Source organism: Crinia signifera, chromosome 6, assembly GCF_055691185.1.
Source record: "Crinia signifera chromosome 6, ASM5569118v1, whole genome shotgun sequence".
In the NCBI taxonomy this organism is placed as follows: Eukaryota; Metazoa; Chordata; class Amphibia; order Anura; family Myobatrachidae; genus Crinia; species Crinia signifera.
The window spans coordinates 261,782,996-261,809,111 of record NC_139222.1 but is presented as its reverse complement, the minus strand read 5'-3'; the positions used below and the strand labels follow the sequence as shown (position 1 = coordinate 261,809,111).

The window sequence follows — 26,116 nt, the reverse complement described above, 5'->3', positions numbered from 1 at the left end:
GGAGGCCCAAATTATATTTTTGTACCTGGGTCAACCACTGAAAAGTTCCAACATCTGGATGACACCATGCCAGGGGATAGAGGGCTTCTGCTTAACTAAAGGCCGTCAGCATCCCAATTACTTTTTTTATGCAGCTGAGAAAGTGATAGAAACAGAATTTGAAGGCAGATAAAACAACTTGGCCCATCTAGTCTGCCCCTTTTTTTTTTTCTTTAGGAAATCCGAACCCTATTTGATACTAGATGGTCAATTCAGACCCTTTGGTATGTGTCCGAATTGCACTCCATTTTCGATGGTGACGGGTCTATGTACATGTGGAGACCCCCTGTACAAATGCCTTTGGCGAGTTTCACAATGTCAATGCTTGCCCCGTATTCATCGATCAGCAGCAGAAACAAAACTGACTTTTATTTCCAATGGGCAAGGTACTCATCCGATGGTCGGAGACCATCAAATGATTTATTTTCCCTTTGGCCGCTTGTAAGGGGATATGTCCTCTTACACATCGAGGGGATGTCTCGAAATCATGCTATGTGCACCTAAAAAACATTTTCAAAATTCGTCCTTACCTTACACAAGACACTGCAAAAACTCTAATCCATGCTCTCATCATCTCACGCATTGATTATTGCAATATTCTCCTTATTGGCCTTCCCCAATACAGACTCTCACCACTACAGTCCATTATGAATGCAGCTGCGAGGCTAATCTTCCTAGCCAGACGTTCATCGTCTGCAAAGCTACTCTGTCAGTCACTTCATTGGTTACCTGTATTCTACCGTATTCAATACAACATTCTTTTACTCACACACAAAGCCATAAACCATAAACTCCTCTTATCTCAAAATATATTCCAAACTGACCTCTTCGCTCCTCACAGGATCTCTGTGTCTCATCCACACTCATTACTCGCTCCCATTCCCGACTGCAGGACTTTCTTTGAACTGAACCCACTCTGTGGAATGCTCTCCTATGCACAATAAGACTCTCCTCTAGTCTCCAAACCTACAAGCGTTCCCTGAAAACTCACCTCTTCAGGCAAGCTTATCAAATTCCAGAACCAGTCACTTCATATATCGTTCCTGTCTAATCACATCCCCACTGTACAGTCCACACATATCCAATCTTACTTTTTCACATTTTCCATCCTCCTGACCCCTGGCCAAACTGCTGGGTCACCGTATCTTACAGCACACCAGGAACCTTGCATTCTGGGGAACGAATGCCTATTTCCCTATAGATTGTAAGCTTGCGAGCAGGGTCCTCATACCTTTGACTGTCTGTAAATTCTCAGTTTGTTGTATCACTGTATCCTATTATAAAGCACAACGGAATATGCTGCGCTATATAAGAAACTGGTAATAAATAAATAAGGGCGGTGTGGCAGGCAGTGCTGACCTGTTCTGAATCAGGCCCTTAGTTCTTTGTAATATAATCATATAAGCCTTTCACATTGCAAGAGGTACCCAGAGCTCCAGATACACTCCTGGTGCTGAATTATCAGAACTTTGTACCTCTGCGGAAAGAAATCTCTTTTGATGTGAAACACGAGGCTCATCCCATTTCTCTGTGTTTCTCCTCATTTCAATACTGACCTGACAACTCTTTGATTCTTTGCTAATTTTTTTAACTAGACACTTTCACAAGAGCGCACATTATTAGCGGGCACAGAAAGCGCTTTGCATGCCGATATTTAAAGGTCATCACACCTCTTCTGTACCTCCGAGTGGAGCCTGTACAAAATGAAATCTATTTAAAAAATTCCAGCACAGCTATTGACCAGATGTCAAGAAGCACCGATTATTTCTTTATTGATAATCATCATTAACTAGTTTCTGGATCAGTCACAGGAAAAGATGATTAATTCAAGTTCGAGTCATTAGTTGCATAAATAAGATACAAAAAACGAAACATTTTACAGGGATGTTTCACGCTCTATATGCATAAAACATGTAATTGCCTTTTACATTTGACCCAGATGAGTCAGGAAGCTCGTTTACATCAACATAAATTGCAGATTTAATTAACAAACACAGGCAGGAAGGAAAGTTACCAAATTTCCAAAAATGCAAATGGATGTAAGCAGCGTATTGTAACAAACAAAATAAGGTACTTCCTCATGATTACGGCCACCGATACGCCACTTACGTTACCCGCTACTTAACCGCAAGGATTTTCGACGAGGAAGTTACCTACCCTTCTGTTTCCACACCACCCTCCTGTGTCCACGCCACCAGATATTTCCCTTAGTAAAGTTGTGACAAGCAGACAATGGTGCTGCGTAAGTTCCGTCACATATGCGGTGGCCACAAAGATGAGGAAGTAAACCCCCCAAAAAGTACATATACTGTAAGTCCAACACACGTAAAGTAGGGGTCTATGTACTAAGCCTTGGAGAGAGGTAAAATGGATAGAGCTAAAGTACCAACCAATCAACTTCTATTAATTTGTAAACCCAGCCGGTAACATGGTAGTTACTCACCCGTGGGAATACCCAGCATTTCATAAGCGTTCCCGTGAAAATGCTGGCTGTTCCCATGCAAATCCCTCAGTGATTCGGGTGGGGGGGGGGTGGACAGCTGACATCCGGTAATGTGAGAATGTGTGTACCCTCCACATCATTCGATGGTCAGTGACCATCAATTGATGTGGGTGTCGCCCCATAGGCTGAGAATGGATGTTTTGCCAAAACATCCATTGGCAGCCGTGCTTGCAACCCGGTGTGCAAGAAGGGGGGGGGGGGGGAACAGACCTGCGAGTGGAGGGCGGCGTTTAGTCCACACGCAAAGCTGCAAAATTTGTAGCGATGCATGTGGACCAGAATAATCCCCTTTACATATAGATACTATATATTATCTTCTAGAAGGTGCTTAATAAATGAGTAGATTCTGATCCCATCTTAGTAAATTTCCCCCAGTATGTGGAATATTGGTATTGTCTTGGATAGTGGCCGGACACTTATTTGTCAGGTATCAATCTGAATCAATTCCTCATTCATTCACCTGAGGAACACAGGGCCTTATTCTAGATAACTCTTTCTGACAAAATTCTTCTTCGATGGACAAAACCATGTGCACTGCAGGGGGGCAGATGTAAAATGTGCAGAGAGAATTAGATTTGGGTGAGTTATTTTGTTTCTGTGCAGGGTAAATACTGGCTACTTTATTTTTACACTGCAATATACTGTAGATCTAACTTTAAAGTAAAACCCCACCCAAATCTAATTCTCTATGCTCAAGTTACATCTGCCCCACCTGCAGTGCAGATGATTTTATCCATCTAAGAAGGATTTTGTCAGAAAGAGTGAACTAGAAAAAGGCCCAGAGTGAGTAAGCACTTAACTCACTCTGAAGATCTTCCTACAGTCATACATTCATTTGTACTGCATCATCACACCTAAACTACTGCAATGCCCTCTGTCTCCTAGCAAAGTACTGCACCAACTGCAGATGGTACAAAATGCAACCGCCAGCATATTAACCAATCAGTCCCTTTCTAACAAAATAACACCCATTCTCTACTCCCTCTACTGGCTGCCTATAAGATGGAAAATCTATTTCGACCTTAGTCATGTCCACCTATTTCACGTGTTGACCTTTAGTGGTCAACCTTATGTATGTCGACAATCATAGTTACCCATACCTGTATATAGTTTTGTACTTCCAAATCAGTTTATGGGCGGATGCAGTAATTCGTTCTGCAACTTTTTCCAGCTTCACTTTTTACACCTTTGCGCCCAACCCCACACTGAATGCAATTATATTATTTGGCCTTTATGACTGAGTAGAAACTTTATAGAAAGTAAAAAATGACCTTATAAGTCAGTAAAAACCTCTTCATGAGGACTGTAGTATATAAATGTCAGCCAGACCAGTGCGTGACTTAATTAGCTGTCCCTGATTAGTAGTAGAGCTTTATAGGATAGGAGAGTAAGTCGCACTGCAATTATAGAGTAGCCATAAATAATATCCATACAGGTACAGTAATGAAACAGTCTACCAGACTACTTTATTGCTAACACCGGGATGTGTTCATTTCCTTAACGAGGATGATATTCCCGGACGTTGTAGACTGCTATATTCAAAGGTAAAAATAACCAGTCTATAAATGATTAAATAAATATAGTGTTCAATGCTTTAATATTAGATGACGTACAGTACAGTATTAAACAACAATTTGGTGATGTCCTGAATACAAGCAGACATAAATGGATGAAGGGTTCATTTAGTTCCCTTTCCTGAAAATGTTGATACAATGAATACAGGGGCGGATTGGCTCTCGAAACCGGCCCGGGAGCTCCAAACCCGGGTAGTTAACTGTGTTGGACCCGGTATGCTCCCGGTTCGAGGGGAACAGGTAACCCAGGTTGATGCGACCCAGGTCCTGTTCACTGTAATACAAAGCCGCCACTGGAAGATGAGAGCCTCTCCCAGCGCCACCCCAGCCCTGCCTCCTCAACACTCGCCGGGCTTTATGTCGGTCGGGCTGCTAACAGGAAAGGGTTTGCAAGCCAGGTCACACCGGATACAAAATCCCAGGTCCAACCTGGCTTGCATAGTGGAAAAGGGGTATAAGCCAGGGGTATTCAAAATAAGTCCCTCCAGCTGCTGTGGATCTAAACATACCAGCATGCCCCGACAGATTTCCTATTATGGCATGCTAAATATGTATCAGAGCATGCTGGGATATGTAGTTTCATAAAAGCTAGAGGAAAGCATCCTGCTGACACCTTCCGGAGCTTTATATTGTTGAAGCCCCCAGGCTGCTTTTGTAACTAAAAACATAGGGATCTCCCATATCTTCTGCGTTGACCCCATCTTACATTTAGAGGATACGTCACTTTTGTGGGTACCCTACAAAAACCGCAGTTCTCTATATTCTCTTCATTGTAACATATCTATGAATAGGATAACTTTCTATGTCCAAATCCCAATAACATTAAATTACTGACCGTTTGTAGTTGGTGCATGATCCGTCAGGCCAGTCATGAAGGTAACTGATGGGGACTTGGTTAATCTGACAATTTGAGCTGGTAGCATCGGTGTGACATGAGCCTTAATTCTTGATGGGCAACCTGGTAACACATTAGTAAACACCAATCAGCAGTCATTATAGCTTTCATTACTTTAGATAAAACATATAAACAAACAGATGATTCTAAAGCTGCACAAACATTTTAGAGACTCAGAAAGTATTGTTCGATTTGAATTCTGTGTGCAGTGAATAAAAAAAATATTGACCATACAGTATTGTTTTTTTTTATTTGAAGCACTACATTCATTTAATTAAACATCTATAGTACACAGTAGTGAAGCTATATTGTCACCTGGAGAATAGACTCAGATCAGCTTCTCTCCATTCTAGATGATGGTAATTACTCTCAGCCATGTATTACAGAGAGCATCGGTCAGTGGCAGAACTTGTAAGTATTTGGCCCAGGTGCAAAAACAGAATTTGGCCCCCCTCCTCCACTCCAACCCAAGTTCACAATATGTTACACAAAAGTGGGCCCTTTAGTCCTCAGGGGCCCCGGTGCAATGCACCTGCTGCACCAATGGTAGTTCCGCCTCTGGCATCGGTGATAGCCATATATTATAGGGAGCATCAGTGACTGCCATATAATACAATACAGATAGCATCAGTGGCCATCATATAATACAGAGAGCATCACTGACTGCCATACAATACAGGGAACATCAGTAACCACCATATAATGCAGAGAGCACCAGTTATTGTCCTACAATACAGGGAGCATCAGTGACTGCCATATAATACAGAAAGCATCAATGATAGCCATATATTACAGAAAGCATCACTGACTGCCATACAATACAATACTGAGAGCAATACTGAGAGCATCAGTGAACACCATATAATACAGAGCGCATCAGTGACTGCCATACAATAAAGGGAGCATCAGTAACCGCCATATAATATAGAAAGCATCAGTGGCCACCGTATAATACAGAGAACATCGGTGATATCCATATATTACAGACAGTATCAGTGACCGCCATACAATTTAATACAGAGTGCACCAGTAAACATTATTTAATGCAGGCAGCAACAGCGACTGCCATACAATAAAGGGAGCATCAATGATAGCCATTTAATATAGACAGCATCAGTGTCTACCATATAACACAGAGACCATCAGTGACCACCATACAATACATAGTAGCATAATTGGCATTTAATACAGAGTGTATAAGTGACCACTATATAATACAGAGAACATCAGTGACCACCATATAACACGATACAATACCGAATAGAATGAATGCCATATAATTCAGTGATTACCATATAATAGAGTATCAGTGACCACCATATAATAGAGTATCAGTGACATCCATGTAAAACAGAGATCATCAGTGACCACCATATATATATATGGAGCATTGTGATCAGCACATAATACAGAGATTATCAGTTACATGCATGTAATAAAGAGATCATCAGTGACCGCCATTTAATACAGAGTACCATGCAGTGGCGTAACTATAGATTCGCAGACCCCGCGGTGGCGGGGAGGCGCAGAGAAAGTTTGGGCGCCGGGGGTCTGCGGGGCTATAGTTACCCGCTGCTGTCTCTGCCGGTACCTGCCTGCCGTGCCTGGTGCCATCACAGTCCCGTCTCTCCCAGCTCCTGCTTCTATAATGAAAACGGACACTTAGAAAATGGCTGCCCGCATACTGCAGACAGTTTTCTGTCTGCAGTATGGGGGCAGCCATTTTCTAAGAGACTTAGGGGCGGTTGCATCTAGGGCATCCTCACACCGGCACTGCTAGTTGCGCTACTAGTTCCCATCTGCTGCAGGGACCCCACCGATGACTTCACATCTCCCGCAAGGACTACCTGCCCACCACGAGCTGCCCGAACCCGCTGCCTGACACCCACATACTACCGCCACAGCAGTGCCGGTGTGAGGGGGCCCTGGATGCAACCGCCCCTGTCGCCCCGTGGATAACCTGGCACTGCTGTGAGTCAATGGAGTCATCTGCTGCTGGGCTCCTGCTCCCAAGGGGGAACCTCTCCTCACCTGCAAGTTTGAGTCAGCTAATTGAAAACCATCAACATCGCTTCTGTCGTTGACTCCCCCTTCTAGCAACATTTTTTGCAAGTGTCACACCCTGTATTAAAACCTTTGACCTGTCTTACTGGAGACAGACACCTTACTTATTGAGCTATTTGGGGTGCACCGATATTTATCTTGCCTCCGGCCAACTGAGATTAACTAACGCCACTGTATTCAGTTGTTATATCGCAACTGATCTCCAGCCTAAAGTTACGGGAGTTCGTAGGGCGGTATTCAATTGATCTATTTTTCTGCATTTCATGCTCATTATGGCAAGGTTTAGACACGCATATACGCATTTCAGCTCAACACCCCCCGGAGATAATGAGCTGAAATGTTGGTTAAAAACAATTGAGTAGCACCTTATGTGTAATTTGTAAGCTCACCTAGACCAATTAACTATGCCTGCCGTCAAGTGTCAAGTCGCAGTTAAAATGTAATGCGTTACATGAAAAAATAACATTGAAACCAATTCATTATGTCCTGAGTGAAGCTTTTTAGACATTAGAGAAACATTTCTAGTTCCACTCCATTCCATTCTTAATACAATGCAGTCGCCAGGTATAATTAATTAAAATACTTTTCCAAAGAAGGAGCATTTATCATCTGTGACACTTATATCAATGTTTTAATGTAAATTCGTACAAAATTTGTTTTAATGCAGCCATTAATCATATTTAGGAATTGTCAACATTTTAAGCAACCGCCACATTTTCTTAAAACATCGTTTTCAATTCAATATAATTTTATATAGCGGTAGATGTATAAGTCTGCCCTTCATTACAAGTAATAAAAAAACACACCGGCAGTAAATAAAGGCTGATGAAGCTGTCCAAAGTGGTCAAAATGTCGACAGGCTCAATGGGTCGACAGGCTCAAAGTAGACAGTGGAAAAGGTCGACAGGTTCAAAAGGTCGACATGTTCCAAAGGTTGACAGGGTCAAATGAGCGACAGGTAAAAAAGTAGAAAGTGGTAATGGTTGACACATTAAGAAGGTGAACAGGTTCAAAAGTTTGACGTGACAATGGTCAACACACATATGGTCAACAATAGTTGATTTTGTTTTTGAATTTTTCCACTCATTTGGCTTAGATATGGTGAAACATGGCACAAAACAAAATGGGTGCTAACTATTTTTGCGTCAATGTCGATCCTTTGGCCCATCTACCTTCTGTGCCTTTCAACCTTTTCTATTGTCTACCCTTTCTATGTCAACTTTTTGAGCCTGTTGACCCATTGCATGTAACCCATTTGAGGTTGAGCTATTGACTGTCTGTCTTTTTACTGTACAGTAGATCTATTGAACGACACGCGATAATATTGCTGTTAGATCATAAATCCCAGAGTAGGGCATGAAGGAGTGGTTTTAGCACTATAGTAGCAGCACCTACTTACTTTGAGTAGGGAGGCTGACGCTACCCACGTGTCTGGAGGGGGAACAGCTGCCAGCCCCAGGTCCCTGGACACCTATGCAATGGATATGGCAGTTGCTAGGATCAGCGCAGGTACAGACAGGGCTGGCCCATACGTTAAGTGGACTACGCAGTTGAGTAATGCACCATAGTAATCAAGGCACTGACAATGTCTTCTCCATTGCTGTCAGCGCCCTGATTGCTATGGCGCCTTAATGTACGGGGAGTTGGGGACACCCACCAGCCAGCAGAGAGCGGTTAAAGCCAGGCAGAGAGAAAGAGAGAGCAGTGGGAAGCTTGATGTTATTCAGAGTAGGTACATAGCTATTTGAAATCTAGCGCCGACTTACGAGCCAATTGGTTCTCATGGCCTGGCATCCAATCAGGGGTGGCAATGGTGGCTCCTGATTGGCTGCCAGACCACGTGCTTCAATTAGCTTGCAAGCAGGTGTGAGATTTCAAATAGCCACGGACCTGCTCTGAATATCGCCAGGCTGCCCACTTTGCTCTATGCCCAGCTGTTACTGCTCTCTGCCCAGCTGGTAACAACAAGCATTTCACTCCCCCTTGGCAATGAGCATTTAACTCCCCTGGGACAACAAGCATGTAATCCCCTTGGGCAGCAAGTATTTACTGTAACTTCCCCATGGCAATGAGAATTTAACTTCCATGTGTCAACAACCATATAATCCCCCTTGGCAATGAGCATATTACTCCCCAGTGGCAATGAGCATGTACTCCTCTGTAGCATTGAGCATGTAATTCCCTGTGGCAATGAGCATGTAATCCCCCTTGGCAATGAGCATTTACTGTAACTCCCCCTTGACAACAATCATTAAACTCACCCTTGGCAACGAGTATTTAAATCCCCTGAATCAATCCTGTTATCCCCCTTGGCAATGATCATTTCACTTCCCAGTGACAACGAGCATGTAATCCTCCGAGGCATTGAGTTTGTAATCCCCTTTGGAATTGAGCATGTAATACCCCATAGCATTGAGCATGTAATCCCCATGGCATCAAGCATGAAACCCCCTTGGCATTGAGCTTGAAGCCCCTGGCATCGGGCAAAAAGCCCCAGGCATTGAGCAAGAAACCCCAAACAATTATGTGGTGTAATATGTAAAGGGCATTATGGTGTGTGGAATAATGTGTAATGGGCATCACAGTTTGTGTCATAATGTGTAATGGTTCTATTTGATCTCTCTGCGCTATAACAATAAGAAAAGACTGATAAAATAACAAATAAGTTTATATATATTTATTTTGCTAAAATTTCAATTTCTTTAATAAGAATCAATAATAAAAGATCACATATCTTTGATGCATCATTATATTAACCATAATCATATAGATATATATAATAGTAATTCTGAATATGAGGTGATAAAAAAGGTAAAAAATAATAAAAATAGAAAAATATGAATATACAGTATCCCAACATGGGGAAATTTTTGTCAAAAATCAGCCAATGTCATATAATAAAGGACATTTCAGTATGAATAATGTATAACACGCACATCGTCTCCATACAATATAGAATATTTATCATCATCAAATGTCCACATAGACTATGAACAGTTAACGAAATTCAAATGTCAAACAATACAGCATAAACAAAAAGAAGCCAAAGGAGCTGATAGTACTGTATGTCTACTGTATATATAGGGAGTTCCAATTTTCACAGTCAGAGCAAAAAGCTGCGGAAAATTATCTCTCCTATACCTGAATAGTATTATACAGTATGTAGTTGGTACCTTAGGAAGGTCATTTTTTTTGTGCTATCACAGGCGCAATGTTTACTCTACTGCTTCAACCTATTCTGGTTATTAAACATATATTTTAGAAATAGTGCCTAAATTAATTGTTGTTGGTTATTTGATTGTTACTGTGTAATGGGCATCACGTTGTGCGTGACACAATGTGTAATGGGCATTATGGTGTGTGTAATACTGTCACAGTGTGTTTAAGGGGCTCTATCTGGCGCAATGTGTATAAGTGGCACTACTGTGTGGTGTAATGTAAATTGGTACTATTATGAAACCACACCCTAAATTGTTGCATGCCCCCATCAAGCACAGTCCCTATTTTTAGTATCAATTAATACTCCTCCCACATTGTAGCTCCACCCACCATATCCACATGAGGGGCGCAAAAATCTACGATTGCTTACAAGACAAATACGAGGCTGCTTGTGTCGGCCCTGGGTGCAGATTAAATATTTTTTTTTAAGTTGAGATCTACTAAATTGTGAGAGGTTTCATGCACTGACATTAAATTTTTGTTGCGGCTTTAGTGCTATCAGCGGAGAACTTCAACATCTTAGATTTTTATGTGCCAGATTCTCTCACCATAAAATATGCAAATAAAGCTTATTATACGCACACAATGAACACACGTCCATATGTTTTCCTATCCATTTTCAAGGAAATGAATCTTATTAGGAGACTAGACACAAAATTATGTCAACTGGTAAAGAAAAATATGGGTCTTGTTGAGAGGAACCGACTTGTGCCAAACAATGGGGGATTGGTATGCAGCAGGTAAATTAGCTTTGCATGAACTGTAAATAAAAGCATTGAGAAATACTTTTCCAGGGCTAAATATGTCATCAAGACTGTATTTGTGTACTGGCGGCATGCTTTGGAATTTTAAATACACACAGTCAGCCGTAATTGTTAAGTACGAGGATGCAGCTGCAGCAAAGCGGATTACACACTTGGCATAAACGATTGTACCAGGTGTTTAAATAAACAACCAAGATCCTTTCATTATTGAATTAAAATAACAGAGCTCACAGCAACAACAACCTAAAAATAATAATAGAAAAACAAATTTAATAATATTAATATGGCTTCAGCCCACCCAAAAAAAAAAAAAAACAATTATCATGTTCATGCGAGAATTACTGTATATTAAAGTGGACTGTCCCTTTACGGTGAACTTGGCTAAACATCATCAACCTCAGAACCCAGTTCAAATGCCTGACCCTCAAACTGGGTATACACTATACGATTTTCATTGCATGCGAGGGGATGGGGGGGGGGGGGGTTCAGCTGGGTAGCGAGCCAAAAGACTACCGTCACGCCTCTTCAATCTCCCCTCTTCTCTCCTCTGTCCATCAAGTTCTAGCTACTATCCTGATAGTGATTTTATTTTTTTTCAACTCACGACACACCAAATAAGATCATCTGACCCCCACAGGGAAAAACACATTGGCCGCCACAGATAAAAAAAAAAAAAAACAATTGTGAAAAAAATCATCACACAGGTAACAAAAAATTAAATAGTGCAGAACAAGAATTTATACATAGCTTTAGTTCAGGCGCTGATTGGTTCAAAATCTGGCAATCAGCGCCTGAACTAAAGCTATGTATAAATTCTTGTTCTGCACTGTTGTTTTGTAAGGGTTAAGGGAATACCCTATATATACTTAGCAAGGAAGGCTGCTGTGCGCACTGGTGGAGAAACACTATCTTTGTTTACATTTGCAAAAAATTAAATACATTGGCCCTCACATGAAAACAAATATCCCTTTGGTCCCCACATAAAAAAAACAATCTCATTGTTCCCCATAGAACACAAAAAGAAAACACCTGGACCCCAGATGAAAAGAGTCCACCCTGTGCCAGACTCATCTGCTTTCAGAACACAAGAGAGACCTTATGTCAATGCCAATTGTTTTCAATGCGTAGTGCTCCTGGGGGTAGAGCTAAAAATGTCCTCATGTGAACCCCGTAAGAGTAACTAGCTGCCATTATGTTCTCCTAGAGAGCTAGTGGGGACTAGGGCCGTAACTACGAGGTGCTAGGGGGCTGGATAAGGGGGCATAGTTCTCCTATGCCCAGGATACAGAGACAGGACTGGAGCAGGAAGAGATCAGTGAATAGCAGGTGAACCGGTGGGGATGGCTGAAAACTGGAGTGGACATCTCTAGCTCCGGTGGCACATCTGAGAACAGCCTAAGACACACTAGTGTACACAGTGGTTGAAGAAAACTGCTCTAGATGATGCTAGATAAATGACAAGTAGAATCTGATTGGTTGCTATATCTCTCACTTCTCACACTGTAGTAAATTTACACCATAAACTTTTTCAGTGACTAAGCTTCAAAAAGTAATAAAATGGAGTGTGATATACAGCCAGCCAATCAGCTCCTGCCTGAGATTTTTCAAACACAGTCTGTGACACGGCAGGTAGGAGCTGATTGGCTGGCTGTTTATCACTCACCATGTTATCACTTTTGAAGCTTAGAGAATCTGGTCCTGACTCTTTGTGCTCACCCTTCATTGAGTGCAGGCTCATTGAGTACTGAAACACATTTCCCTCTGTGACTCAAATCCATTTGCCCACCAAGACAGGGGGGGGGGGAGTGATAAAGTGAAAGTAAGTAAGTAAGTTTTATTTATATAGCGCACTTTCACCAACAGGACTCAAGACGAAAGACTTAAAGTAGCAGCCAATCCACTCCACTCCTAACTGCCATATTACAGACTGTGTTCTGAAAAATGTTTGGAGCTGATTGGTTGGCACTTCATCACTTTCCATGACTCGGTGTATCTACCCCACAGTGACTTACTTAATGTTGCCCCTTTTCCACGTCATTCTTAGTTTGTTCGATGTCTTACAGTATATAGACCAGGGCTGAAAATAGGGGGTTTTAGCATGGTTTTGCACATTTTCCTACAATCAAGTATGAATTAGGCCCATAGGGGGTCATTCGGAGGATTGCAGCTCACTGACCACCAGAGACACCGTCTGCCGCCCGCCCATGCGGTTCCCCTCTTTAACATGTGAGGGGATGTGTAATGGAAACACATCCCCTCACATGTCTCCACAACAGAGTAATCATTCGATGGTCGCCGAACCTGACTTTTATTTGTGGCCGCCGGGACGAAGACTGTCCGCCAGCGTAGCCATGGGAACGCCCAGCGAGTCAATCAGAATGACTCTCATAGTGCGGAGAAAAGGGAATGTAAGAGAGAAAGCTGCAGGAAGAGACATTGGGGGAGATTCTCTAAGAATCTCCGCCCCCCCCCCTTCGCCGCCCATCGCAATTATAATTATCGCATATGTTCTAACGGATCCGATGCGATTTGCCGGCGGTCGGGATCCCTTCGGTCGGAATGCCGACACTGGAATCCCGACCGCCGAAATCCCGACAAGGGGGGGACATGGATTGCCCCCCCTTGCGGGCTCGCTGCGCTCGCCACGCAGCGGGCCCGGTGCCTCGCTACGCTCGGCACGCTATTTTATTCTCCCTCTATGGGTGTCGTGGACACCCACAGAGGGAGAAAGTTTCGGGATTTCGGCGGTCGGGATTCCAGTGTCGTGATTCCGACCGCCGGGATCCCGACCGCCGGCAAATTAACTGCATCCCGTTCTAACATATGCGATAATTATAGCAAAGGACAGCTCTTGCGTTAAGAGCTGTCCTTTGCGGTGAGAGTCGCCGGGTCCCAGCAGGTCCCGGCGGCTTCCCCCTCCCTCCCACAGACCCACACCCGGCACTGCTGCTGCATCGGGCTCTCCTCCTCCCTGCACCCGGAAGAGGATCAGTGCAGGGAGGAGGTCACAGGTCCGGGCAGCACAGCTCTGTGCTGCCCGGACACAAGTGAGGGGGCGATGCGGGGCGGCGGGGGTCCGTGCGGGGCAGGGGGGTCGTTGCGGGGCGGCGGTGTGGGATGCGGTAGAAGCCCATTGGCTTCTATGGGGCATCGCCAGATTTTTCTGGCGATGCCCCCCGCCGCGGTAACCCGGCGGGGGATGCTTACAGCATCCCAAAATTCGGTAAAAACCCAGATAACGGGGTTTTTACCGCATTTCTAGCTTAGAGAATCTCCCCCATGGGCCCTTATTCGGATCTGATCGCAGTACAAATTTGTTCTCAAAATGGGCAAAACCATGTGCACTGCAGGTGGGGCAGATGTAACATATATAGAGAGAGTTAGATTTGGGTGAGTTCTTTTGTTTCTTTGCAGGGTAAATACTGGCTGCTTTATTTTTAGATTTCAGTTTCAACACATCCCACCCAAATTTAACTCTCTCTGCACATGTTACATCTGCCCCACCTGCAGTGCACATGGGCCCTTATTCTGATTGATGCGTACTTTCCCGAATTCTTTCGGATAGCGTGTTTCCGGCGTCTGCGCATGCGTGGGGAACGCAAGGCGCATGTGCAAAGCATTGACTCCGTACCTGTTCGTGCTAATCCCGTACAAAACTGTGCACCGCAATCACTCGGGAAATATGGGCGTATTATGGGCGTCATGCGGAATGACACATGGGCGTAGTTTCAAAGTGGGCAAAACTGGGTGGAAACATGGGCGGACACGGGGGAGTACACTTATGTTGGGGGGCGTGCATTCGGATAGCACTCCGAATGCACGCGAACAAGACCGATAGAAATGTGCGGTGTCCATAAGGCAAGTATTGCTTTGCGGAAACCACTCGGTCCTGCGTTAGGCGAACGGAACGCCTAATGACTACAAGCATTAACAGCTGAACACAATACAATCGACTCCTTCACTCATTACTCACTAATGGCACGCTTGTCAGTGCTTTAATTGAAACCATTGCTGCTTCAAGGAACCTTTACTAAACACACACATATGCTGTACTTGTCACACACTTTGAAACTGCTAAGAATGGACATCACTGAATATTAATACTATCAATACACATGTGTATTCTACATGTACTAATTAAACCACACAATTTTGGTGAAATAAAGACATTTATTTAAATACATTTCACAGACACTGACACTGTGAAGCAATAAAAATTAATAAAAAAATAAATACCAAAAAGCATGGCAGGAATGTACATAAATAAATTATAATAGAAAATAAATATAATTGTACACATTCATAACCACAGCAGAATCATTTGGAACACAAAGGGACTTAGCAACATCACTTCAAGTACAGCAGACAGTAATGGCAGGCAAAAGAGGGCAACAGGGGAACCAAAAATGACATATGAAGCAAGGGCTAATCTGGTTACCCTCAGCACGTGATTGGACACAAGAAGCTGACACACACAGCACAATGAAAGATTTGGGACCACATAACGGTGGAGATTAATGCAGCCACAAGTTCATTTGCGGCCACGTTTGCCCTTGGTAGGCTCCTTGGCCTGTGCAGCAGCTCTTCGGCCACGGACAGATGCTGGCCCAGGTGGAGCAGATGCTGGTGAGGGGGTGGATGGTCTACCCCTCCTGCCAGCAGGGAGTGTTGCTGGTGGTAATGCACCAGAAACGGATGACATTAGGACCCTATTGCTGTCAACTAGCTCCACCATAAGCTCATTATGGTGGAGGAGGAGATCATTTTGACGCGTGGCTTGCTCGGCCAGCACCTGAACACTTGCAGCCATGGCCTGATGCGCCTCAGCCATGGCCTGCATGCTCACAGCGATGGACTGCTGGGTGCTGGCCAAGCTCGCCATGATCTCCTCGGTCCTACGCATCCGTTCTGATGCCAACTCTCCCTGCTGGTTAATGTCTCCAAGCATCTGGGCCAAGCTGCCATAATCGGCTTGGACCGATGCCTGCTGCTGCACAGGCCTACCACTGGGGCCAGGTGGCACGGACTCCTCCACCTCCTGAGCAGAGTCTTCACCAAACGGTGGGGTGTCTGTTGAAAATGATAAACACAATTAGGACACATTCTAAGATAATTACTTCCACAATCTTATGCCATGACAAATATTTACCTTCCACAAAAGACGCAAACACTTCAGCTGGGGCCTCGCTATCCATGGTGCTCACCCCCCTGACCTCCTCAACTGCAACACAGCACTCGGCCATCAACTCCAGGGGGGTGAACTGTAGGCGTGATGGCATGGGCCCGGCCCCAGATCTCTGGCTGTGTTCCCACCGCTTGGTCATCTTCCTCTTCAGGCTGGTTTTGAAGTCCTGCCACCTGCAATGTAAGTTGACATATGAATACATGTCACTCCAGATGTTTGCTGTTGCAGCCATTGCTATGTGCCACATATTACGACATGTGCTTAATGTCAAAAACATAACATTACATTCAACTATGATATCAACCCTTACAATACACATTCACACTCACCCTACTATAACTCTCAACTAAATGACATGTCAATCATGTCTGTGTATCGTACCAACCTCACCGGCCATTTGCAAAATCCATCTAAGCATGAATTCAAACATTACTTGTCTATTACTGGGCACATGTAACACAAAACAACTTGCCTCTTCTTGACGTGCTCCGCCTCACGAACTTGTGGCGCCACTTCATTAATCTCTGCAGTTATGTCTTCCCAAATCTTCCATCTGCGTGTGTGTGTCAGCCTATCCGGTGGACACTCAATCCAATCACGTGCTCGCGGAACCAGGATGGCAAGCTCCTGTGCTTCATATGCCATATTTCTGGAACTTGGTTCCTCTGTTGCCCTCTTTTGCCCACGCCCACGGGCACGTCTCGCTGTACTTGAAGTGCTGCCCATGGTACTATCTTGTGAAGTCCCTGGTTGTGTTCCAAATGATTCTGCTGAGGCTGTTGATGGGCCAGCTGCAGGTTGCCCTGCTGTTGATGGGCCAGCTGCAGGTTGCCCTGCTGTTGATGGGCCAGCTGCAGGTTGCCCTGCTGTTGATGGGCCAGCTGCAGGTTGCCCTGATGTTGATGGGCCAGCAGCCTCATCATTTCCCACTGCCTGCCTGTGCAGTGGCACATAGGAGGTGCTGGAGTCCATCCTGGAAAACAGTTGCTGCAACTCCTGGTCCACCTCAGATTGCGATCCAGCCATGTTAGCAGCAACTTTGTCACATTCTAATACACCTTTATATACTGTTTGTGTATCCTGTTTGGCGTACATCAGCAGCAGCTGCGTTCCGTGCGCGAGCGTAACGGCCGCCTGCGTACTGCGTGTTTTTTCGCGCCGCATACGCCACGCCCATAGTTGCGGAAATTCCATTGTGTAAAACCTGGCGTCACTTCTACATTAAATATCAGTCACCAATTCTAACATTGCATAGAATCTTCTGATACACCTGTGAGTATCACACAATATACATGCTATTTGGGATTGTTCATGACTACTGTGGTATTGTTGAGTTTGATTGAAATCTAAAACTAACCCAATCCCTTAGAAAATCCAGGCCACAAGTCATGCAATACTCATCACTAATGTTATAGACAACACATGTGAGAGGCCTATAAATAGTGGATTGCTGCTAGAATCATTTGTCTCCAGATCTGTAGTTGTCCAGGGTCTAAGGTAAGCTCTTCCATGGTCCATGTAGATATGATATCCATTAACAATGTAAGTGTATTAATGTATGCACCATTGGCTCACTGACTACAGATTGTTGGGCCAGCAAAGGCTTGGTACCATTATTGCAACATGTCACATGTTCACTATTTCACTCACAGGTGTTACACCTGTGTGTGTCCATCTATTGCAGGACAACATGTCCCAGCAATAGTTGAAATGTCTCGTAGTACATGATGTCGGCAACAAATGCAGACACCTATGATACTCAAGTAGTGTTTAGTAGTTACATGTTGTAAGCATCTGTGTGTTTAGGACGGTGTGTATTGAGTTCATATTATTGTTACATCATTATAGAGTCAAATGGATATTCGTGACTTCACTGGGCGGCCATCTATTGTACGTATTGAAGCCTACAAATATATTTGTTGTCGGTTATGGCCATTATGTGCATAGGTGCATCATTATTTATGTTCATTTATTGATAGGTTGCTGAAGCAATGATGGCTTTCATGGCTAGGAGGCTAAGGGCACTTGCGGCTCTCCCCACTCGTCGGCCAAGGAGGCCAGGACGTGCTAGAATCTATCGCACACGGGTGACTCTGTTTGGTATGCCCGATGATGAGGTACTTACTAGGTACCGGTTACCGCCACATGTCATTCTGGATCTTCTCTCGTTAATTGAGAGTGATCTGGAACCTCTTCACGGGATCACGACAGCAATTCCGCCTCACACACAGCTGCTGGCGGTGTTGCATTTCTGCGCCTCAGGATCATTCCAACAAGTAGTGGCAGTACTTGCTGGAATATCTCAGCCGGCCTTCTGCCGAATCCTGAGGCGTGTGACGTCGGCCATGTTTAGGCGCAAGGGGCACTTCATGGCCATGACATTTGCCACTGAGACCCTTCGCAGAAGCCAGCAGGCCTTCCATCAAATTGCTGGCTTCCCTAATGTGATAGGGGCTGTGGATGGCACCCATGTACCATTTGTGCCTCCATCACGAAGTGAGAAGATCTATAGGAACCGGAAATTGTTCCACTCACTCAACGTGATGGTGCTATGTGGCCCATCCATGGAACTTCTCGCCTTCAACTCGAAGTTTCCCGGAAGTGCCCATGACTCTCATGTTATCCGACAAACCGGGATTTGGCAGAGACAAGAGCTGGAAGGCCGTGATGCGTGGGTTCTGGGTGACTCCGGTTACCCATGTACGCCCTGGCTACTTACGCCGTACAGCTCCCCAGCACCGGGCCCACAGGAGGCATTCAATCGGGCGCATGTTGCCACCAGGCAAGTGGTGGAGCACTCAATTGGCCTTTTAAAGGGTCGATTTAGAGTGCTCCACCGCACTGGTGGTGACTTACAGTATGCGCCTGAAATGGTGTCGAGGATCGTGGGCCTGTGTGTATTTTTGCATAACATTGCTGTGCGGCGTGAGATACCCTTTGATGAGTGGGAGGTTCCATCTGAGCCGCAAGATCCGCCCATGCGCCCATCCCGCGCCCCTGAATGCCGGAGGGGATACCAGCTGCGGGACTCTGTGGTGCAAAGATTCTTCAGGTACATTTTATATAGTTGACCAGAACACACCAATTATTGTAAAAATCACCCCTTCAAATAAGTTCAGTGTGTTAGTTGTCAGTCTTACAAAACGACAATTAGCCAGCCTGCCCTCCTAATGGCAAAGAAATAGGAGATATTTATCATATGTGCTTAGTTTTGTTGGAAGTACAATATAGGTGCTCATAATTATTCCTTGTGCAAGGGATCTTATGTGTTTGTTATATCTTCATTATTGTAGTTGATACTATCACTGATGTCTGGTGAGTACATTGATTTATTCTCTTTTTAACACATGTATGTTTGTTATGTGTTGGTGACTTTTTTCTGTGTTGATGTATGATTTGTTTGCAGATATATATATATATATATATATATATATATATATGATATTTGAATTTATTAACATGTTTAGACATTTCAAGTAGGAGCCAGGCAGGCAGGCAGGCAGGCAGGCAGGCAGCCAGCGCTGGTGTATAATGGTGGACTCAGGATACCTGCAGGTATGTGTATGTGTCTTTTAAACATAAATGTACGCATACACATAGATGCATAGAGTAAGTAATGCGAAATACAGCTATGCGTTGCCAAGCTATAGCACGCGTTGCTTGGCGGTGCGATGCGTTATTCGATTTGCAAAGTGCATACACACTGTGTTTTATATATATTAGATTTGTTCATTGCCATACATCAGCACTACCGTTTTTAAGGCATGCGAATTTTTCGCCATTTGTGTTGGCGCAGAGACGCTGTTCATGTAAAGATGAACAATAAAGTTATTAACACATATAACTGTGATAAACCAATTACAGCACATGATTGGTTGATTGATGCCAGTGCTAACATGGCGGAGACACGCAGAGCAGAGCCATTTTCGCCTGCGGAGCTTCGGGTACTGGTCTCCGTCATGGAGACAAGGCTGGGCCGTGCAGGGCCCTTTATCACTAATGGGCAAAAGCGGCGAGCCTATGCTGCGGCAGGGCGCCGCATTTACGCCCGCACCCGGGTGCGGAGGAGCATTGCCCAATTAGAGAGGCGCTGGTCAGACCTCCGCAGGCGCCAGCCTGAGCTACTGCAGGAGATTAGGAGGGAATTAGCTGTTTGTGAGTATTTTCGCTATGAAATTTCGCACTTACATCATAGCATATATAAACAATAAAAATTGTCGAATGTTAAGTGGGTGTCCATGGGTTTAAAAGTCCTAGACTGTTATGTGTGCTTCTTCCTGGTTAACATGCAGTCATGTGCCTTTTATATGTAATTACATAGCATTATTGATTCTGATGCATACAATGTGCCTGATGTAATATGTGTTAACCATTGATAAATGCAAGTGTTGTAATGATTTAACAAATTACTAACAATCACATAATAACTTAAATGTCAGATTTTTGAGTCCATTAACAGTAAGGAGCAACTTTCAAGCATCGTTTTCGATCATTATCACCCTTCCATGTATCTCTTGTTATGGCTTAATACATGTGCCCCAATGACCCTACATTGACAATGATGTTTGTTTTCTACCACACAGCACGAGCCCGAGCACGACAGGCACGGGAAGAGGCCGAGGCAGGCCAGGCCGAGGAGGAGGTGCCTGAGGAGATGCAACAGGCTGATGAGGAGGTGCCGGAGGTGGTGGAGGAGGAGGATGTGGTTGTGGAGGAGGAGGAGCAAGTGCAGGAGGAGGTGGTGGAGGAGGAGGATATTGTGGAGGAGGAGGAGCAAGTGGTGGAGGAGGTGTTGGAGGAGGAGTATGTTGTGGAGGAGGAGGAGGAGCAAGTGGTGGAGGAGGTGTTGGAGGAGGAGTATGTTGTGGAGGAGGAGGAGGAGCAAGTGGTGGAGGAGGTGGTGGAGGAGGAGGAGGTGCCTGAGGAGGTGGTGGTGGAGGATGTGGAGGAGGTGTTGGTGGCGGAGGAGGATGTGGAGGAGATGTTGGTGGCGGAGGAGGATGTGGAGGAGGTGGCTGAGGCGGTCAAGCCTATTGAGGAGGCCAGGATTGTCCAGGAGTCGGCCGATTCAGAGGGGGAGGAGGCGTGTGAGGCGGTGGAGGCAGAACAGATCGGTATGTATACATAATGCATCATTCATCAATTAGTTGTACTGGTATTTGTTATGTAGCACTGGTGAGGATAAATTTTGTTACAATACTATTAATACATAACACAAAGTGGGTAGCTACAGATACAGGTACGGGTTAGATGGGGTGTCCAAGGCATCCCTTTCATCCAGGACACATCTTAATTACACAGGTTTGTGGGATGGCTTTGAGCTCCATTTTGACTGCCACATAACCGTTGTAGTTAAACAGGATCCTGGAGTAAAGGGATGAGTTTATCATTTTTGGATTAAATTCACCTGCTGCAAGCGTAGATTCTGTCCCATCATATAGCTGAATATATGTTTGAGGTGAATGATATTTATAAACTATATGATGTATGCTATAAATGGAGTATGGGCAGGCCTGCCTTAGAATGGAGTCACAAGTTGTCAGTGTCCCTGGAGCCTCCTCTACCTAAACACCCCCTGTGGTTGAGATTGTTTTTTATTTCCCTCACAGAATTGTAGGTTGGTTTAGACTGAATTATGATTTTGAGGATGTGTACTGTGCATTCCTGACATTTGCATAACTCCCATGCCACGAACCATCACTGAACTTAGACTGAGGAGATTGTGACAAGTTGTTATTGACGGAGGACATGACATGCTTGTCATTGGTTAGTCATGGGTGGGTTGTGAATCAGAAGAAACACTATGACTGTTAGGTCTTCTGCAGAGTAAAGGGTAGAGGGACAAAAACACAGTATTAATTAAATAAGTTTGCATGTATGTATATATGTATGTGTCATATATATTTATCTATGTGTGTCTCTATCTCTCTACATATATATATATATATATATATATATATATATATATATACATACATGTCACCTTGCATTTCTTCGATTTATGTCGGAGTATGTGAAATGTATGCATGAATATCAAGACTAATTTTTGCCCCTTTGACATGCCCACAGATGCCACAACACAAGAAGATGAGGGTGTTCGTGGGGCCCTCATGCGGATGGGCCACCATTTGCAGCTGCTAATTGCAGACCTGCAGGACCTTAGGGACTTGCTACTGTAATTTTATTTTATTTTTTTATATTTAAATGTTTAAAAGTTGACTAAATAAATATTTTATGCAAGTTCGAAGTTGTTGGTTTTCTTTGCACATTAAACAGTATATGTGTAGATTGGTTATCATATTTTACACAGGGACAAATACAAACCATTGCACTTGAATTGATGTAAGGGTTAATGTGTGCAATGGATGTGTTAGGCATGGTTTTAAGTATATATTGGCATTTAATTGATTCCAATTACAAATAAACTTTTTTTTATGAGGATAGGTAATTGAATAAGTGGGTCATGTGATGTATTGCAGAATAGACATAATAGTGGGTAGTTTTGCGTAAATATACCGCTTCCGTGCGGACGCCCCGCTTGCCATCCATTCGGATGCGGTATCACCGTGCATACTCTGTAATACCGTGCAGAATCTGAGTGTGTCCACCGCACACGCATGGTTTGTATGTCGTCCGTAAACACGCCCTGTTCTTAAAGAGTGAGTCCGTCCGAATGCGGAGGACACGTGGGCGTTTCTACGGACGATGGCCGCACGCTGCCGCACAGCGTGGCGTGCGGACCGCACCGTAACAATTCGGGAATATCCGCACCGATCAGAATAAGGGCCCTGGTTTTGCCCATGTTGAGAACAAATATGTACTGCGTTCAGATCTGAATAATTGCTCTTAGCAGAAGGAATGTAGACCCTTAACAATGCCAGTACACTAGATGCAATTGTGAACAAGAAAGATTAAAAAAAAAAAAAATACAAAAAAAAATATGTAGCGCAATGAAATACCAGCTATAAAGCTGGTTCATTTTATGGTCAGTATAAATTCTCAAGTAAACAAATAAAAATAAAAACAAGGCAAAGTCAATATAAAGTGCAAACTGCCATTCCGTTTATGGATGTTTTACTGAGCTGATGTTTTGTGTGGACCCTGAGAATAATGCACATTTGTGAAACATAACCGCTACCTGCTGCCTACTGTATATAAACCCCTTTTGATGTATATCATGGTTATTTATCATATTCTTCTGATGTTGCCCAGTATGTGACTATTCCCACATCACATGATACAACACACACAACATCAGAAGACCATCATATAGAAGTTGTTATCGATGTGCTGCTTCCAAGACTCATGAATCGGTTGCAGGATTATAGCAGTACAATTCCATGCAGTCTGTAATCATGATGAATGATAAAATCACCGTAAGCTCAGAACTACAGTTTATTGGGAATTGATATCCACAGATAGTAACTATTATAAAGTTCTGATACGCTTCCAATAGTATAACGCTAATAATTCAGTGTAATGAGCTGATACACTGCTATGTATGAATAATGGTGGTTACAGATAAAAGGTCAACAAATGTGTATCTACATTTTGGGGTCAAATGTAATAGGGTGTGAGAATCGGGTGACATATGACTGCCAGACAGGAGGGATCCTGACGGTCAGTATCCTAAAAATGGAATTCCGACTGCCGGTGCTCCGACAGGGGGAATCCCGACCCACAAGGGGCTTTTTTGCACTCACCCCCCTGTCGGAGCACCGGCAGTTAGGATTCCGACGTTGGGATATTGACCGTCGGGATCCCCCATGTCGGATCGTCATACCACCCCCGGGAGAATCAGAAAGTGAGAGATTTTGGAAGAGATTTCCTATTTCCTTAAAGCAGCAATCATTTACACAGAAAAACCAAGTCGATTTGCCATGTAAATGATTGCCTCTTTAAAAAAAATGGGAAAACTCTCCCAAAATCTCTCATTTTCTGATTCTCACACCCTTTTACATTTGGCCCTGGATGTATTAATATAACCTCTGGAATTCTGAATCTCCCTTATATTTCACAAATGATGGACGTGGCACAGTAGACTTTGTAGAACACTATTTTGTACTTTTTTTTTCACATTTCTATATCTGATTTTACATACTCTGCCAGCAATTATATGTTTGTCTTAATAAAATATTTAACCCCTTCAGTGTTACTCCTAAGAATTTTCCGGGCTATGCTCCAGTGCCCGGACTGGCAAACCCGGAACATTTTCGGGATTGTCGCTGTAAGGGGGTTAATAAAATGTGTTAAATTATTGGTCCAAGTTGCACCCCAAAAGAAGTACTCCTCACTTATTGCACGGTAATAATCTATCAGACGGATCAACCCAGTTAGGGCCTGATTCGGACTGTTCGCTAGACAGCATATATTCGCTGCCTAACCAGCAGGTAAACGCTGCCCCACCGAATGCCAACCCCACCAATGCCAATTTGTAGCGGGTCAGGCTATAGCTTGGCACAAGCACAATTAGCGGCATGTCTGTGGGAAAATCTTTCCCCTCTGATTGCAAACAAATGATTACTATTGCATGATACCTGTGCATAATATACATGCTAAAAACAAGAATACTAATACACAATGATCAAGTGTTTCCATTCTGTTCAACTGTAGCTAATGTAAACCAAATAAGGGCTACATACCTGATAATAGATACAATTTAGCATAAACCTTACTAGTGTTAAATAAAAAAAAAAACTTAAGGGGTCATTCTGGATGGCTCGGCACACTGCAAAGCTTGCAGCTTACTGAGCGCCTGTGACACCGCCCCGCCGAATCCCCGCCCCCTTCCCGACGATGAATTCCGGCATTAACATGCTGCAGGAGAAATCATTCCATGGACGCCGACCACTGAATGATTTCTCCTAGCTTTGCAAATAAAAGTCATGGGCCGTCCGGTGACATCAGCAGCCCGCCCCCCGGTAGACATCATCCTGCCCGTGTACCCATTGGAACACCCAGCTTTTCACGGGGCTGCTCATAAAATGCTGGGCCTTCCCAAGGGAAATACCGTCACTGCCGCAGTCCACCCCCGCCCCAATGTATGCAAATGAATTGGCAACTATGCATGTCGCCGAAGACATTCACGAAGGAAGCCTGCACATGCGTATAGTAGACCATAAGCATGCGCAGTCCCAAAAACATCGGGACGGGGCCGAAATTGCAGTACTGCGAGTCAATCAGAATCACCCGCCTTTATACAGTTGCTTAGTTACACTGTTTACAGCTTACATGCGGTTACACGCATTATCAGTGGCGTAACTATGAATTTTGCGCCCCCCCGCCGTTAATGGGGGGCGCCCACCGCCGCACCCCCCGCCCGCAGCCTTACCTGTCTTGCTTGTCCCGTCCCGGCTCCCCTGCTGGCTTCATTCTTCTGCTAGTGAGACAGACCAACACAAAATGTCCGCCCCAATACAGCAGACATTTTCAGAGAACAGTCTGCTATATGGGGCGGACATTTTATTGTGGTCCGTCTCACTAGCAGAAGAATGAAGCCAGCAAGGGAGCCGGGACGGGACCAGTGAAGTCAGGTAAGGCTGCGGGCGGCGGTTTGGCGGGCGGCAGATGGGCGGACGGGAGGGGGGCTAACTATAGCACCACAGCCCCCACACATGCACAAGCTCCCCCGCGGCCGGGGGGGCTGCGGTGCTATAGTTACGCCTCTGCGCATTATAAGACAGGACTTTCTTATTGAGTATAAAAAATTATATTTAACAAGATAAAGGGGGGTATTCAATCCCCGCCGCTATTTCCAATAGTTCCGGGAACCTATTCAATGCTGTCTTGTCCGACAGCATTAAAGAGGCAGATCGACAGAGCGGGCCCGACTTTGAAAGCAGTCTGGCCCGTTTTGACCATTACGCCCATGAA

General features: G+C 44.4%; 1 protein-coding gene across 2 annotated transcripts in view; it reads right to left on the bottom strand.

Annotated features, from left to right (window-relative positions):
* TCERG1L (transcription elongation regulator 1 like) overlaps positions 1-26,116 on the bottom strand; it is a 233,801-nt gene that overhangs the window by 82,375 nt on the left and 125,310 nt on the right. For both annotated transcript variants that reach the window (XM_083149469.1, XM_083149468.1), the window contains exon 6: positions 4,952-5,074. In XM_083149469.1, the coding sequence (XP_083005595.1) occupies positions 4,952-5,074 (123 nt within the window). The remainder of the gene's footprint in view (positions 1-4,951; positions 5,075-26,116) is intronic.